Source organism: Sporothrix schenckii, assembly GCF_000961545.1.
Source record: "Sporothrix schenckii 1099-18 chromosome Unknown Cont44, whole genome shotgun sequence".
Lineage (NCBI taxonomy): Eukaryota > Fungi > Ascomycota > Sordariomycetes > Ophiostomatales > Ophiostomataceae > Sporothrix > Sporothrix schenckii.
This window is the reverse complement of record NW_015971145.1, coordinates 4909086-4925536: the sequence shown is the minus strand read 5'-3', so window position 1 is coordinate 4925536 and position 16451 is coordinate 4909086. Positions and strand designations below refer to the sequence as shown.

Genomic DNA, 16451 nt, shown 5'->3' with positions numbered 1-16451 from the left:
ACGAAGATAATAACCTGGTTTTCTAACAAACGCCCCACTAGCCGTCATGTATTCTCAAGGTTCAATTTAGTCCCTCTCGGCAGTGTCGTGAGACGGCGCAAGATTATGGAACGGGAAAGGATGAATGACGAATGGATATGGGCTGCACGGATTTGGGAATTTATCTCAAAGTGTTCTCGTAATACCACATCGAGCAGCTGGAGTGTGCGAGACACTTCCACGTCCTATTTACTCAGTGCTCCTTTCCCGGTTCTCTGCTGGAATATGGTGAATGACCTGAATGGTCCCAGACCGGGTCACCCAGATCTAGCAATGGGGACATCTGGAAAATGCTAATCAGGAGGGTCGGCTCAGCAAAACCTCGTTCCAACTTTTTTTTTGAAAGTAGTATGCTGCGCTGCGTTGTTCTCTCGCCTGTTAGTCTCAATTTTCCGACCTTTTCATTTCTCATGCACGGCCTGCAGAAGCATGCGTATGTTGCCCCATAATAATAAGCAACGTTCGACGATCTTCGACACTGAGACACGCACCGTGGTGTTGGATAACGGAGAAAATAAACAAAGGTCCGCCAAGCATGCTGCGCTCTGTGGAAGGAAACTTAGCGCAGCAAGGTAATTTTTCGTGACCTGCAGATACTTGTCCATGAGAACTCCACCGATAATCCAGAGCTTTTTTGCGAATAAAAACGGCATAGCAGCAGAGTGGTCGAAGAGCATAGAAGATGCAACCCGTAAATGTTCGCTCTGATCGGTCTAGCTGTATTGATCTGCAGAGGCATACTCCGTGGTATCGTATTTTCTCCCTCGCAGGGACTGCCGGAGGTCTGTTGCTGTTGTTAGTCTAATTTTCTGCGGAAGGCCACGCTGATCGCCCATCTGGACCATTCAATGGGGCTGATACGACAGACAGGATGATCCCGGCAGCCTGAGTGTTGGTGTGGCTACTAGGTATGGACTGTCGTTTCGTTGCTTGGCTTTGACCTAGCCACCAAGTCAAGCCGTCATCGCCATCGCTGTTCTTTTTGCTTTTCGAATCAAACCTTTTGACTGTGGCGTGCAATAACAATTGGCATGTCACCTCTTGTATAGAAAAGGCCGGGCCAGACCCCTGGCACAGCACGGTTGACACACTGGCCGCGAATGGAGTTTTGTCGACAGGGTGGAGGCAACTGCGTTTTCGGAGTGACTCGCAACAAGCTTGGCCACGCGCATGCGGCCATGGGTGGGGGAGAATGGTGCATGGCACCAGAAGAGCAACACAAAATGGCAAAAGACAGAATGAAGGATGCAGGGGACGTACGACGGTACTTGTTTGGCGAGTATGTAAGCCTCGGGGATGTTGTGTTAGCCAAAGTGAGGTCAAGCAGAGCAGAAAAATGACGGCAGCTCAATGTTGAGAATAGCAATCGAAAAAGAAAAAATATGACATGGCGGAGGTGTTGGAGAAACGAAGCACAGACATAAAGACAATACGACGTGGGAACGGGGAGAGTGTGACTATGAGCGGCATGTATGTTGCACGGGATATATCGCACAGGGGTCAAAAAAATAACACAGAGGACTGGCAGAGACGGAAGGAGCGACGAATCGTGAACGGCACAACGACCAAAGAGGCAGGAAACACAAAACTTGAGCCCGACTGTGGTGCATGTTGACCAGAAACACAGGCTCGTTCCTTCCTCGAAACACTGTTCAAAAACAAAACAACAACGAGGAAAGAAGGAGCACACACACAGGGCTCGCACAAGACGTTCTTTTGGGGAAGGAGGAACAAAACACAAAAACAGCACTACAAGGAAGTCACAGCCGACGGCTTCTCCACACACCTCGCATGCATCCTGGCCGCCTTCGCAAGCCGGGCCAGCCCACACCCAGTCCGCCATTCCTTATTATGATTCAAATAAGATCTGGAACCTATCTCACTCTTGCCCTCGTTTTTCTTTTTCGCACCCACATCCTTTTAATGCCTTTCTAATACCTGTTTGCCTTATTCTCTCTCGTTCTTCGCGTGTGAATTCTCCCATCGTTGGTCATTCGCTGGGTGTCAGTCGTTACATCTGTTCTGGGGTGCCTTCCTTCCGTTTTCGTTGCTTTTGCTTTGCCGTTTACCTTTCCCGTTGCTACGTCTTTTCATAATTTCTCCGACCTCGTCCCTTCCCTTTTTGTTTTCTTGACACTTACTTTTTCGTTTCCTCTTTCGTTTCCCTTTCCTCTCTGCCTCTTCGCTCTTTCCGTTTCTCGCATTGTCCCCGCCTCAGAAGATGTTCCTGCCCTCCCAAGCACCGGTCTCCGTTTTGGATGCACCGTGCCAGATCACGGTCGAATTTACAGACTACGCCAGCTACCAGCATCATCAGCTGCGGCAACAGCAGTACCGGGAACAGCTCGAACAGCAACAATTACAGCAAGAGCAACAACAGAGACACCAACAACAGCAGGACCAATACCAAGACCAATTGCTGCGACAGCAACAGGAGAAAGAACAGCAGCAGCAACAACAAGGACTGGATTATCAACAGCCATTCACGCAACAGTCGACGCCCTATCCATCCCAGTTTCAGCAGCTGCCGCAGCAGCTCCCTCCTGACCAACGCCTGTTGGTTTACCAACAACAGCAGCAACAACAGCAGCACCAGCAGCAACGCCAGCAGCAACGCCAGCAGCAACGCCAGCAGCAACGCCAGCAGCAACAGCGCCTGCCGCATGAGCAGCTATCCGCGATTCGCACCGGCCCCCGAGGGGACGCTTCTGCTGATAGGGGAAGGAACGAAGGGTCTGCGGCGGCATTAATCGACTTCTCCAACCACGGAAGCAACAGCAACACGGCTGCGCTCCCCGTATCTCCTATTCCTGCCATTCCGGGCGGCCCTGGGTACGGGGGCAGTGGTGCGGGCTCGCATGGAGCAGTATTTGCGCGCCGCGGACAGCCAGGCAGTGCTCTGGGAACAGCACGAGCAGAAGCAGGCCTGTCCACCTATGCTGGCAATTCGCTCGACACCAATATCCAAATAAAGGACGAGGAGCACCGGCGCCAAATTTCGCATGGACTCCAACACTTTCCCACGGCTGGATCTCCTCCTGCTCCTTCCCCATCGCCCGCTTCTAATGGCACTGCGTATTTCCCTGTGGCCCCGCCGCCAGCACTAGCGCCCACGCCAACAGCGCCTCTGACAGCTACAACGACAGCCATCCCCGCCGTAGCGCCCGCCGCCGTCGACCCTACTGCTTTCGTCACTTCCACAGCTGGCAGTCAGCTCACTAATTCGGGCGTCCCCACTTTTTTCCCGCCCGCTCCTCCCCCGCCAACTTCAGCTCGCACCAGCGCTCCTGCCGCCGCTGTTGGCACTGGTGCGTCCACGACCACCACTGCCTCCTCTACTCTTTCGTCATCGCCCGTTGCTCGACAGCTTCACCTCCGACGCCAGCATCATCCCAACAACAATCACCTTGCTCCTCACCACGGTCATCACGCTGCCCACCACCAAAAGCATCACCAGCACTTGCAGCAGCAGATCCAGCGGCGACGCTTGTACAAGGCACAAGCGACCCCGGGCCACCCTAGTGCTTATACAAACATTACTTCGAACAGCACCGCTCATCCTCTTCCTCCGCATCACACGCTCCAGCAACTTCTGCCACAGCAGCAAGAGCTCGGCCACGCCGGATACCCGTCACACCCGCTAACCGCCATGGCCGAAAATCCACAGGCGACGGCCACCGGCGACCAGGCCGCTATCGACGCCGAGATTGCCGCGCAGGAGGCGGCTGCCCGAGATTACCACCCCGATTTGAATGTGAGTTCTCTTGTAGACGCCCTCGGTGATATACCTTGCTCTATTTGACTCCGGTTGTGCTTTCTCCATCTGCTAACTGGCGGGCCAGGGTCCCGGTATCAACGAAATTCGATCAACAGAAGAGATCAAGGACCACTATGCCAGTGCCGACCACATTTTCGTGCAAAAGACAGTCGTATGTTCACAGCGGCGATGCATCTATACCCTGCCCGTTTCAACCTCCATACTGTCACTCGCAAAGCGATAAAGGTCTCTTTATATGAGGCAGGACTTCATCTAATACCAATATTTTGCAGAATCTGCCCCGAGCATACCCCCTCTATCGAGCTGTTCGTGGTGACGGCAATTGTGGATGGCGAGGTAAGACGCTTTGTTTTTTTATCTCCCCGCTCCCCCCGTTCCCTTCCCCAGACAGATTAATTGTGTGTTCTGGCTCTATCCGTGGCCAACTCACACCGATCGCCATGGTACATGCTATGGCCCAATGCGTCTGCATTTCTCCTCTCTTTTTACGCAATCCTCGCCCTCGCCCGTTGCATTTGTTCTCATTCTTCCCTCCCGTCCATGCATGACCCCGCAACGCAGCTGCCACCTGCCATTCTGCATATTGCTCGTTGTCTTGAATGCAATATGTGGGCCTCTGCTTTTCTTTTCTTTCTTTCTGTTTTTGTGTTGTCTCCCGAGTATTTCCCCCCCTGTGTTGTTACTTGCTCTCTCTCAACTAGGTGGCTGCGTGCAGATTTCTGCTGGCGCCGACACCACCAGACAACCAATGCGTGCACCAACAACTGGCTCTAGGGAGACTAGTCATACTCCGAGGATGCCATTTGGGGCCAAAAGCCTAGAACGCTCGATCCCTTCCGCCCCGTTTCACTCTTCTCTCGTTCCCCAAACTCGAGCCGAGTGTGCGATATTCGGCATGCACGGCAAAATGACAGCGGACGAGCGGGATATCTTGGCGTGAGATGTCACAAGGGAAGCAAGAGTGCATGATCAGACCCCTTTAAATTTGACTTTTTGTCGTCCATAACCCATATTATGGCCAGTGCCATACCTCCTTTTTATTTTTTTCTATTTTTTAATCTAAACTCTAACACAATTATGCAGCCATTGGTTTCTGCTATTTCGAGGCCCTAATCTACAACGGCAACACTCAACTTATCAGCGACGAGAAAAAGCGCCTTCTCGAGCTCAATGACTATATCCGCGATGTGGGAGGCTACGATCCGTATGTCTACGAAGACATGGTTGAAGAGACGGATATTCTCTTCGATGGTATTCTGAAAGCGCTGCCGGACACGGAACAGGCGATACGCATCCTGACAGATGCATTCAACGACGACGGTGCGGGCAATGCGATTATCTACCATCTCCGTCTCCTCACGGCCTCTTACCTAAAGGGCAATGTGGGCGTGTATGAAGGGTTTATTGCCCACGATGGCGGTGTCATTGGTTACTGCCAGGAGTGGATTGAACGCCCCAACTGTGAAATCGACCACCTGCGGGTAGAGGTCCTGGCTAGCATTCTGCTGAAGCCCGGCGACATTGTCCTGGAGATTGCGTACCTCGACCGCAGCAATGGTAGCACCGTATCTGTGTATAAGTTTCCCGACACGAACATTGGACGTGCAGAGGACACCATCGCAATGCGCATGTCGCTGCTCTTCCGCCCAGACCACTACGACATTCTGTACCGCCCGTCACTGCCATCCAAGACCGTCGCCGAATCGGTGCTCCTCCGTTTCCTCCCTGCTGACGCTGCCATGGCTGCCTTGGCACCCGCTCCTGACACGGCCCCAAGCGTAGCTACAGTGGGACAACCAGTAGCATCAGACCCGTCGAACCCGTTGGTTGAGCCATATTTGCCGTCGGATTCTTTGGCGGCCGAGATTGTGGCACAAACGTACCCGGTGGCTCCAAGATACTATGAGCGCATTGCCCAGCCGTCTGGAACGCCGTCGATTCGCGAGGACACACCTGATCTGACCCCCGGCTCATCGACGAACTCGCCCGCCACATTCCCTGTGAAAGAGGAGCCGATAACTCCGGCGTATGCATCCCCTGTCCCTCCGCCCTCGGCTTCGCAGCAGACGACAATGCGGCGTGATCTCGGGGCCCCGACCGATAGCTCGTCAGCGATAACTCCGACCGCCCCTACACCCTCTGCGCGCAGTGACGCCGATCCTCCGTCCGCACCGGCACCACCCACGGCCAGGCAATCCCCAAATGACGTCGAAATTCACCATGTAGCACATGTATCCTATGGAAGCGCTGTACAAAGCGCAGGTAGCTTTGGCAACTACCAGGGTGCCGATTTCCAGATCCTGTCTCGGCTCCCTGGACTATTCAACACAGTTTCGGCACAACCGGCGTCGTCGCCTTTTGGTATGGGCCAAAGGTCGTCGTGGGGTGCGCCCGGACCATCTCGATCGGGACTGGCAAAGGGCGTTCCGCCTTTCCCAGCCTCCCCGTCAGAGACATCCGTGCCGCCGACGAGCGGATTAGCTGATCTTCCGAAATCGGCCATGGCGGGCCCTGCCATGCCCGCGTCCCCCGCAGCATCTGTGATCCCGGGCACGCCCATGTCAGCCATTTCTTCCGGTCTGTCGGACTCCTACTCGGACCCGGCGTTTAGTGTGGCCGGGACACCGGTACCTCTCATGGACGCCCCGACGCCGGTACCGTCAACGCAGATGGGATATAGTGGAGCATGCGGCGGCGACATTGGCAGAGCCACTGGCAGCAACGGAGGCGGCGGTGGCGGCGGTGCAGGACGAGCAGGGAACGCCGCATCCGTATTTCTTCCGGAACCTACGTCCACACCGGTACGCTTCACTAAGTGGCACTTCAACCGCCTACCGCACGATGCGACAGACCCAAACTCGAGCCTGTTCCGCAACTCCCGCGTCAGCACGGCGCACTTTGACAATCCGGACTTCCAGCCGCAGGAGTATGATCCCTCTGGTGGAGGCACCGATGTTCCAAACCGCAGTCGACGAAAGAGCAGCGTTTTGCGTGAAGACGGCGACAAAAATAAGTAGAATGGCCAAGAAGTGAGGCGGGCGACAAAAGGGGAAACCGAACGAGCCATACTAGGCCAACAAAAGGGGTGGGGGGTTCATTCATCACGGACACTTTACACATTATGCATTCACGCATTCACGCATTCACGAGAGGATTTCTGCATTTATTTTGTTGTTATAATTCCCCTTGCGTTTTCTAGCATTTCACCGTTTCACAGGCAGCTACCAACCTCAGAAGATGCCTGACCCATTCCATGATATTCCCAGATTCCCTGTTTTATCTGTGTTTTTATATTCTAGCATAGCTGCAACAGTTTTAATGTGTGTTATTTGGCATTTATTGGTTTTGCCTTTATTACTTTGCCCATTTTGTTTTCAAGTGCTCTCACTTGTTTGCGTGTTTTTGACCTTCTTCGTGTTGTCTGCTTGGTGTCTTTGCTTCTTGTGATTCAAGTAATAGGGCTTTGGTCTAGAAGATGACGACACGCTGAGAGAGTAGTCATATATCGTTTACCATTGCTTCTGAGCCCATTCATGTTTGGCCCTAGTGTCCCTGAATAGCCATTCTCAATGCCGGTTGACTATTGTGTCACATACGATAAGTAAATGCTCCACCCTCATCGAGATACACCTCATCAAACCCAATGCAAGCCTAGCTATTCATGCTGATCTGGGATAGCCATGATGTCGCGTTTTGGGCAAGCATATCGCGGTAGTCGTATTGTGTCTGCAATTTGTAGTAAACAGGAGCAATCCAACTTGACCTAGTCTTGATTAGGAGCCTGACTGTGACCCAAGCCAGAAGCTCCTTGGGCCCAAAGAAAGTATATAACTTGCCCAACGCCACATCATTTCTCGGCCAATGTCATCTCCTCTCTTTCTCTTCATCCCATTTCATATCATTTCCATCTTCCATTCTCCAATTGTTGCAATCCATCAACTCAGTCTGCCAAACCACTTCAATAAACCAACACCCCAAAATCGCCCATCACCACCCGTCAACATGGGCAAGGACTACTCAATTAAAGGCTCCGGCACCAACGACCAGGTAGGTCACGCGCACTGCAGGAGTAATGTGGCTGCACATACGTCGGGCATCCCCCCCCCCCCCTTTGTCTTGGTTCTCTACTGACTCGGTTGACAAACTCAGGGCAACCACTACTGCAGCCGCGACTACGGCAACAACTCCAACTCGTACCACTACTCCAACACCGACGGCTCGTACTACTATGCCAACCCGGACAGCAGCACGTACTACAACAACGGCAACGGCGGCTCGACCTACACGGCGCCCAGCGGCCAGTCGTACTCGTCGGGATACGGCAGCAGCGGCAGCAGCGGCAGCAGCGGCCAGTCGAGCGGCGGCAAGAAGTACTAGACGGTGGAGCCGGCAGACGACAATGCTGGTGACTGACCGGCACACGACGATAGCATCCATCGTCTCGCTTGCCTCCACCCCACGGCAACAAGGAGCGAGGGGGCGTCGAGACGACGCCAGATCGGAGGAATGACTCGTGGGACTATCGATGGGGTACCAAAATGGGAAGCACGACAGCACGAGACGCTGTCTTTGGCGGACATTGGCAGAGGATACATTCGTCTGGTCCAAGAAAGCATGGTTGACATGGCTCACTTTTCTTCTCTGGAGCCTCTGTCATTAACGCTGTAGCCAGACTTCTGGGTAGCAATAAACGGGTTTCCTACAAAGCCAAATGCGTGCAGCGGTGATGCATCGATAGTATTGATGCCCGTGGTTATTTTTTTTAACAATTTAAGAATGTAAGTATGGTGAGAATATGGAAGTGGGAGGATGTGTGCAATGAGCAGCGCACCAAAGACATGCGCGGCTGTGTTTGACGCAGGCTTCCCTAATTCCCTATCCGGACGTACAGTGGATATGGAAGCCCCTGTAACAGCCAGGCGGCTAATCCTGCTCCATCTCGACACTTTTCCATGCTCACAGAAACACGGCGGCTAACTGATCTTCTGCCGTTTATTTTTTGTACGACTTGTCCTACATAGCGCACCGATCCAATCAATCCAGGGTCATGCCTCCGAAGACCATTTGGGAATAAGAAGCAAAAAGAGACGCCGAGAACCGCCAACAAAACCCCTGCGCGCATCGAAAGGGCCCAAGGGCGGCCCGCAAACACGGCCAGTCTCCCTGTATGGGCTATATATTTTCTTTGTTCCATTCCCGCCGTATTCTCTTTGATGCACATCCCATCGGTCCATGGCTATTTAAAATGAACGTGGCCCCCTTCTTGCGGCCATGAAACAAAGGTGTCCCTTCTGGAGGTGGCCCTTTTTTTAGTGTCCTGGCCTTCTTTCTCCCGTCGACTCCCTGCATTGGTTTTCTTTTCTTTTCCTCCTTCTTGCTACGCCTTGAAGTGAGGTCTCTTTCTGGCCTGCTGGTGCGCTGGTCCCCGTCTTCGCGGCCCATCCTATTTCGAAACCATCCCACCAAATACAAAGCATTGGACGAGAGATTCGTGTGGGCAAGTGGAACGGTTCCCAAAACAAGGGAAAATAATCAGCGAAGGAAGATGGGCAGAGTATCGTCTTCAGGGAAAAAAAGGGAGATCTCCTCAGAAGCTCGACTTACGCGCTTCTGTTTCCATTCTTATGCTCCCACGCAAGTATATTTTTGGATGCGATGGGGCCGCAGGGAGAGGCCCTTCTTTGTGTGTGACCTTGCTCGCGCGGGAGGCGAAGAGGAGAAGACAAAGAGAAATGTCGAGATGCACGGAGAGACGGCGGTTGGGCGTGGCAGACGACGGCCTTTCGATGACCCTGTGTTTCAACTCCGCTTGCTGGCGTGTATCCTGTGTCTGGATCAGATCGTCTTGCAATAATACATAAGAAAGCTGTGTCACCTTTGCTGTCCCCTTTGTTTTTTTTATTTTGTTGTCGTTTTTGTGTATCAAGTAAACACGTCGTGACACAGCCTCTTCCGAGACTGCATCAGGCCACGCCATATCATTGTATCATTGACCGACACTCCCTTTCATCCTTTTTCACTGCTCACCTGCCACAATGCCTTGGTGGATCTCCAGCCGCCACGGCGACGAGAATTGGCCGTCGCACATGGAGCGGCGCCGCGACGGCTCGAGCAAGGTCAAGGCCAAGAAGCCACTGCCGGTCTGCGTCTATGTCGTGGAAGACTGCGTCGACGAGAGAAAGCTTTACTTTTCGGGCAGTGGATCATCGACCACATCGACCGCATCGACCTTCTCATCCAGGCCTCGAGCGCGCTCTCCACGACGCTACCTCCCACTGCCGGTTCCTGCTCCGTCGCCACCAGTCCCGGCGGCCGTCGTGACAGTCGACTACCCAGCCGACACTGCCTGTGGCAGCACCGAGAGCTGTGTCGGCGGAAGCGACACGGAGAGCGGTGGCCACAGTCGCAGCAGTGCCAGCAGCAGCAGTGCCAGCAGCACCACCTCCAGCAGTGGGAGTCGCCGGGGCAGCTCATTTGAAGACACGACCTCCTACCGCCCAAGACGAAGCCTGTCGCCGACGCCGTCGGCGTCCTCGACCACGTCGCGGCACAGTATTCCGCTTGACTTTTCCTCCAACGTCTCGTCCGTTTCTGTGGCTTCGGCGGCAGCAGCGTCATCGTCATCGTCGTCGTCCAGCTCGTCACTGCCACACCCAAGGGAGCCCTCGCCGCCACCCAGCCCCGTGTTTCCTCGTCCGCCGGCGTCTCCCGCCAGCTCGTCTGCTACGGCCTCTGCATCTGGTAGTACATCGACTACCTCGTCCAGCCGGTCGACGCCAAAGCCAAACGTCTCTGTCGATGTCGTCACCTGCGAGCCGGCGGCCTCAATTGCAGGCAGTGGACGCAGCATTTTCAGTTCCAGTGATGGGAGCAGCCAGGTCGGCAGCAACGACACCAGCAGCTACAGCGTGCCCGCCGTTGTGACGGTTCCTGAGCAGCCGATTGCCCTCCGTCGCACATGGGCGCGGCCGCAGCCGATGCCGGTGCTCCAGCCGATCCAGACTGACTTTCCGCCGTACCAGGTCGGGTACTCACCTTATGTGCCGTACCCGGCATACGATGCCCTATCGCCTAGTACCAGTCGGTCGAAACACCGAGTGCGTCGGGCCGACCGGACGCCGAGGTCGCCGTGGGCCTTCTCACGCACACCAAGGACGCCCAAAACGCCCAAGACGCCCAGGACACCGCGCCTGGCAAGGACGCCAAGGGCCGTCCGCATCAAGCCTCGCAAGAGAGAGCCACCTCGCATCATTCAAGTGCCCCGCTCGACACTCCTATACAGTGCGCCAGCCGTGGGCTCCCCTTTCGTGGATGGGCCGTACCGTGGCCGCCCTCTGAGTCCCACGGGAAGTTATGTGCGCACCGAGAGTGGGTCGCGGGAGCGTCGGCGGCAACTACGGGCCGCTTTGGCCGCTCGGAAAGCTGAGGCCTCGGCCGCTGCCATGGCCGTCGAAGCAGCAGCAGCAGCAGCACCCTCGTCATCATCGGTAGCCACATCAAGCCGGTCATACCGCTCGGGGCCATCGAGCCGTGTTCCTCCGAAGATTATCATGGGTGATGGCAGCAGCATCAGCAGTCGCCGCAGTCATCGCAGTCATCACAGTCATGGCAGTCGTCGCCCGTTGACACCTATACGTGTCGTCGCTCCGCAGCTACCCACACCCCGCCGGCGCAAGAGCGCCCTCGCCCTGTCCCGCCACCGCACCGAGCCCATCCGCTCGCCCATTTTCGACGTCCATCGCCCGCCCCCACGCACACCGCGACGGCAGTCGGCCACGGCCGGTCTGGCAAGCGATCCCCGCGTCGCACGCGCCGACGATCCCACCTGGGGCGACTACCTCAAGGGTGGCAGCCGTGTCGTGCAAACACGGCCGGTCCGTCGCTCGCCATACACGCTCAACACGCCCAACACCGTCGCCCACAGCCGCAGCCGCAAGTCGACGGCCTCCAGCAAGCCCTCCCTCTTTGGCGGCTACTACGAGTCGACGGCGCCCAGAAAGTCCAGGGCATCGACCCCGACGGCGCGATCCATGCGGCCGCTCGACGACATTCTGGCCTACCTGCGGCCGCGGGAGAGCTCCATCGATCCTAGCCACACCAACCCGCCGCCCAAGCCGAGGCGGACGGCGGCAAGCATGGCGCCGCGTATGGCCGCGGCGCGGAGAGAAGCCACGCGACGCGGCGAGCAGCTTTCCGAGTCGACGTCGGAGTCGCGGTCAATGCTGCGGTCGCGGTCGCGGTCGCAGTCGAGGATGTGAGGCCTGTGGTGCAGGTCGTTGTTACGTTGTTGTTGTCATTGGTCTTGTCTTTGATTTTTGGTTTCTGGTTTCTGGTTTTGTTTTCGTTCCTTTGCTTTTCGTTGGTCCAATCACATCCATAGACTAATACGAACCGTTTATCTCATTTCATCGTATCTGCGTATGCCCCGCGATTCGTGTCACCGGCCGGTTCGTGTGGTCTCGATGCAAAGTTCTGGCATCTTGGTTGGCCGTTTGAAGTGGAGTCGAGAGCACAGAGCTGCCCAAGCTTTCAGAGCGCTGCGACATTGAGCTTCAGTATTCCGTGTATGTCGTACCTGGTGCTATTCCCCGCACAGGGAAGGTGGAACCACTCACATCGCAGTCCAGGCTAGTCACGCGACCCCTGCGCTAGAGACCATTTCACTGGTTCGCACCTGCCATCAGATAACAAAAGTCACAACAACCTCTTGCGGTAGCGGCGGGCCCACACTCGTATGGCAGGCGCGTCTGGAGCGGTTCCCCCACCCTGTATGTTGAAGAACGCGTCGAAGAAGGCGCAATCCGGACCGGCTGTTGCACTTTTTGAACGTTGATTAATTACGTCGTCCTCCGTATTTTGTTTTGCTTCATCCCCCCCTAATTTCGAATCTTTTTTTTCTCTTCCGCCATCCTGTCCTCCCAATCGTTGGCCAACACGCCCTGCTTGCGCATTGCATGCAGACCCGGTGGGAGGGCCATTGTTTTATTCTCTATGTCGTACCCCCCTCGATATCCTTTCCCATAACATTGTTGTGCACTGAGACTCATTTTTTTCTCATTTATTTATTTATATTTTTGTCTTTATAGTCTCGCCGTGTCTTCTTCCGAAGCAGGTTTTTGCGATCGCCCTACTTGTCTCCGGCCACGACCAGACGTCGTTCCACCATGTCCGACGAACCCTCCCTCCCGCGCATGCCGCCGTTCCGGGCCGCTGATTCTATCTTTGGCCCGAATCGCAAGCGAGGCCGCCTTTTCGATGGTAACGGCAGCGGAAGCGCAAGTGGCAGCAGCTCGCACCAGCTGTCAGCCCACCAGCTGCTCCTCAACAACTCCAGCGACCCAGCCGTCTTCTCGAGCGACGACGACCCGGCCCTCGACAACTATACCCTGCCCGACCCCACCGGCACGGGCCACCCGCGCATCCGCAAGAAGAAGCGCTATGTCGGCGCCTGGTTTGCTCAGCATCCGGCCTCGACCGACTCTACGTTTGACGAGGATCCGTCTCTACAGCAGCAGGACAGAGAACGAGACCAAGGCCAGAGAGAACCACAGACAATGACGCTGCCCCTGTTATCGTCGCCCGTGCGGCCACGCCCGAGCAAGAAGAGGCGCACCTTTGAGCGGCAGTTTGACAGCGGCGTGTGGATGGGCAAAGAGGGCATTGCCGAGGGGGCCGACGGCGCCGAGGGTGACGAGGACATGCTGGAGGCGGCCATGGCCGAATCGCCGCCGCCGCCTTCGCAATCGTCCACGTCCTCCCAGCTGTCGCTTGCACCCCCGCCCGCCGCGCCGCTCCAGACCGATTTCCCTCCCCCGCCGCCACGCCAGCGCCGCGTTTTCCAGCGCGTGCCCAGCCTGGCAGTGAACAGTGCCGAGGAAAAGGCGCGCAAAATCGTTCAGGAATGTATCGAGGCCGGTGACGACAAGATTTCGTTAATGTAGGTCCTTTATATTGTCTTTTTTCTTCTTCTTTTTTTTTACAGATCTTCTTTTAGCATTAACCTTAAACTTGACTTCCAGTGGTCTCGGTTTGACGGCACTTTCGAATGCCACAGTGGAGCCTTTGTCTGGCCTCGTGCCCTTCCCCGTCGTCACCGAGGGCGTTGCATTTGAGCAGCGCGACCCCAAACTCAAACTGTTTTTGTCCAGCAACAACCTGGTGCGCCTACCCGGTGCCCTCTTTCAGCTGCAGCACCTCACCGTCCTCAGCCTGCGCGGCAACGGCCTCACCGAGCTGCCACCGGCCATTGGTCAGCTGCGCAACCTCAAGTCGCTCAACGTGTCCCTCAACAAGCTGCAGTCGCTGCCCGCTGAGCTACTGCCGCTCATTCGGACGTGCGGCCAGGGTGGGCGCCTTACCGAGCTGCTCGTCCACCCCAATCCGTACTTTTCGCCAGAAGAGGAGGTTGAGGACAACAATAAAAAAGACGCCGTGCCACGACCTGCCCGTCATGTGGGAGACCGTCCTACGCGCGTGGCCCGGTCACCCGTACACTACATGGACAGCTGGGGCAAGACGTGGTCGTCCTTTACCCTGGACCCGGCCGCGCTGGGCGCCTGCAACCTCATTCCGACCGAGGACATGGCCGTAAAATCCGTGCCACCGGTCGAGAGCACTGCTGTGGCCGCCGCCACGTCCTGTGTGCCGACGCTCGTCTCCCTTGCCATGGAAGCCTGTTACCGCACGCCTCAGCTGCCACAACTGCCCGACTTGCTGCCACCGGAAGCACCGCCGCGTCTGGCACGGCAACTCGGGAAAGCTCTCGCCGTGCGCGACAGTGGCGGGAGCACGTGTTCGGTGTGCTCGCACGGACAAGGTCAGCTTGCCACGCGACGCCCCATGGTGGCTCCCATGACGGCGTGGCTCGAGTGGTGGGAGTTTGGCAAGCCGGACGTGAACGTGACGTATACGCACACTGCAGCAGTCTCAGGGTCAACAGGAGCAGCAGCAGCAGCGTCAACAATAGGTGGTGGAGGAGCGGGAGGAGCTGATACACCACAACCAGCACGGCTCCAAGAAAATGAGATTGAAGTGCTGCCGTTCATGTGGCGTGGTTGTTCGTGGGGATGTGTGCCACGAGTCGAAGTGGTGGAAAAGGAAGAGGACGAGGAGGACGAGAGGTAGGAGGAAGGAGGAAGGAAAGTCAGCAAGGACGTCCCTTATATCTTGAGGACCGCCCCGAGGTATCTATTCGCATTCTCTATGTCAGCACGCTGTACATTCTTTGTTCTCTAGTTTCCCTATACATTCCTACAAATGTACATTCTATGGGGCCTCATGCTGTGCCCCTTGGCTTCGTGTTACTGTCTTACTTGTCATTATTGGCGGTCGTGCATGGATATGTCTGATCCAGTACTGTCGTGCGTGATACCGTCGTGTGATACGATCTCCCAGAATCTGGTTACGGTCACAGTGGTAACACATCCCTACCCCACAACAGGCCGTTTGGCAGGAAAAACCAATATTGTGCAGTTTCTGATTTTTATGCACAAGATTTTATTCGCTTCGGTCGTTGTGTCGCCCCGCGAAATGACCAGGGCAAGGAAGCTGCGACCATCATAATGACGAGGAGGATGTTGGAGTGCCAAAAAGTGTATCATGTTTACAATGTTCCCCTAGCCCGGATAGCCAATGGCCTATTTGTTGAGCCCTTTCTTTACGCCTTAAACCTGTGTACCACCTCCATCCTGCGGCAAAGAGAACGCCCCATTTTGCGATTGGGCACCGATGAATCCTGGCAGTCCTGGTGGGTGTTCCCTCATGTTACCATCGTCGTCTCGGGCGTTGGTGGCCTTGTTGACTTCCCCCATAAGGTACACATCATTCATCCCTTGTTTCCTGCCTCGCCTCATGTCCCATTTCTCATGGTGTCCTTCCTTTCTTTATGACTCACCTTTATGCGTCCTGGTCCAGATGCAATTCAAGGCCGACTTTGCTCCGTCTTGTCGTATCATATTTCTCAACCGAAAGCTGCCATCTCCTCCTCCACTCACGGTGAATCGGTGAATCATAGCACCGTCGCCCAATAAGACAATCTTGTTTGACAGGAGGCGCTCCTCTCCCGCATTCAATTCAACCAATGGCCTTCCACCAAAATAAGTTTGAACGCTGGCCAAAGGGCAATGATTGGCACATGCAGCCCGGCTCTACTCCATAGAGAAATGTTTGGCGAGACACAAGCCCGGTACGGCGGATCGCCACTCGTACAGTCGTGAGAGCGTGTGCCTGCTGTGGTAGACAAAACTCACACAGACTCTCAAACCACTCTTTGCCAAGTGCTGCCCACTGCTGCCTGCTGGCCCCAGGACGTCAGGCGTCAAATACAGCGAGGGCAAACCACATGGCCCTTGCTTGTTGCTCATATCCTCAATCTACGACATTGGTTCCTTCTTCAGCTTTGTACGGAGTAATTCAACATACCAAATACACTTTGGATGTACAACATACCCTATAAAACAAATTTGCTAGGGTATCATCGGGGCATATAACAGAGTAGTATTACTCGGTACTCTGTACTTAGATTGAAATATTATGTGGTACACATAAAGAATCACAAACAATAAGCAGTTACAGCCTTGCCAACTGCCACAGCGATTGAAGTTTGTAAATCCAGCCACTTCCTTTGGTTAATGGT

At 55.3% G+C, this 16451-nt stretch overlaps 5 protein-coding genes across 5 annotated transcripts; all 5 read left to right on the top strand.

Moving 5' to 3' along the window:
- Positions 1-1262: 1262 nt before the first annotated feature.
- On the top strand, positions 1263-1654 carry SPSK_10029 (uncharacterized protein; the record flags this gene model as incomplete). The annotated part of the gene is made up of 2 exons (XM_016736591.1): positions 1263-1322; positions 1403-1654. 2 exons carry the CDS (start codon positions 1263-1265, stop codon positions 1652-1654), a joined length of 312 nt encoding a protein of 103 aa, XP_016588278.1.
- Positions 1655-2260: 606 nt separating this feature from the next.
- Positions 2261-6834, top strand: SPSK_08311 (uncharacterized protein; the record flags this gene model as incomplete). Its single annotated transcript, XM_016734914.1, has 4 exons — positions 2261-3793; positions 3882-3968; positions 4090-4153; positions 4901-6834. The coding sequence occupies 4 exons, from the start codon at positions 2261-2263 to the stop codon at positions 6832-6834; spliced, it is 3618 nt and encodes a 1205-aa protein (XP_016588277.1).
- Positions 6835-7819: 985 nt separating this feature from the next.
- SPSK_10043 (uncharacterized protein) lies at positions 7820-8194 on the top strand (the record flags this gene model as incomplete). The annotated part of the gene is made up of 2 exons (XM_016736604.1): positions 7820-7864; positions 7967-8194. The coding sequence occupies 2 exons, from the start codon at positions 7820-7822 to the stop codon at positions 8192-8194; spliced, it is 273 nt and encodes a 90-aa protein (XP_016588276.1).
- Positions 8195-9852: 1658 nt separating this feature from the next.
- SPSK_08696 (uncharacterized protein) lies at positions 9853-12075 on the top strand (the record flags this gene model as incomplete). Its single annotated transcript, XM_016735284.1, has 1 exon — positions 9853-12075. The coding sequence occupies one exon, from the start codon at positions 9853-9855 to the stop codon at positions 12073-12075; it is 2223 nt and encodes a 740-aa protein (XP_016588275.1).
- Positions 12076-12981: 906 nt separating this feature from the next.
- On the top strand, positions 12982-14941 carry SPSK_08820 (uncharacterized protein; the record flags this gene model as incomplete). Its single annotated transcript, XM_016735407.1, has 2 exons — positions 12982-13754; positions 13837-14941. 2 exons carry the CDS (start codon positions 12982-12984, stop codon positions 14939-14941), a joined length of 1878 nt encoding a protein of 625 aa, XP_016588274.1.
- Between the last annotated feature and the right edge of the window lie 1510 nt (positions 14942-16451).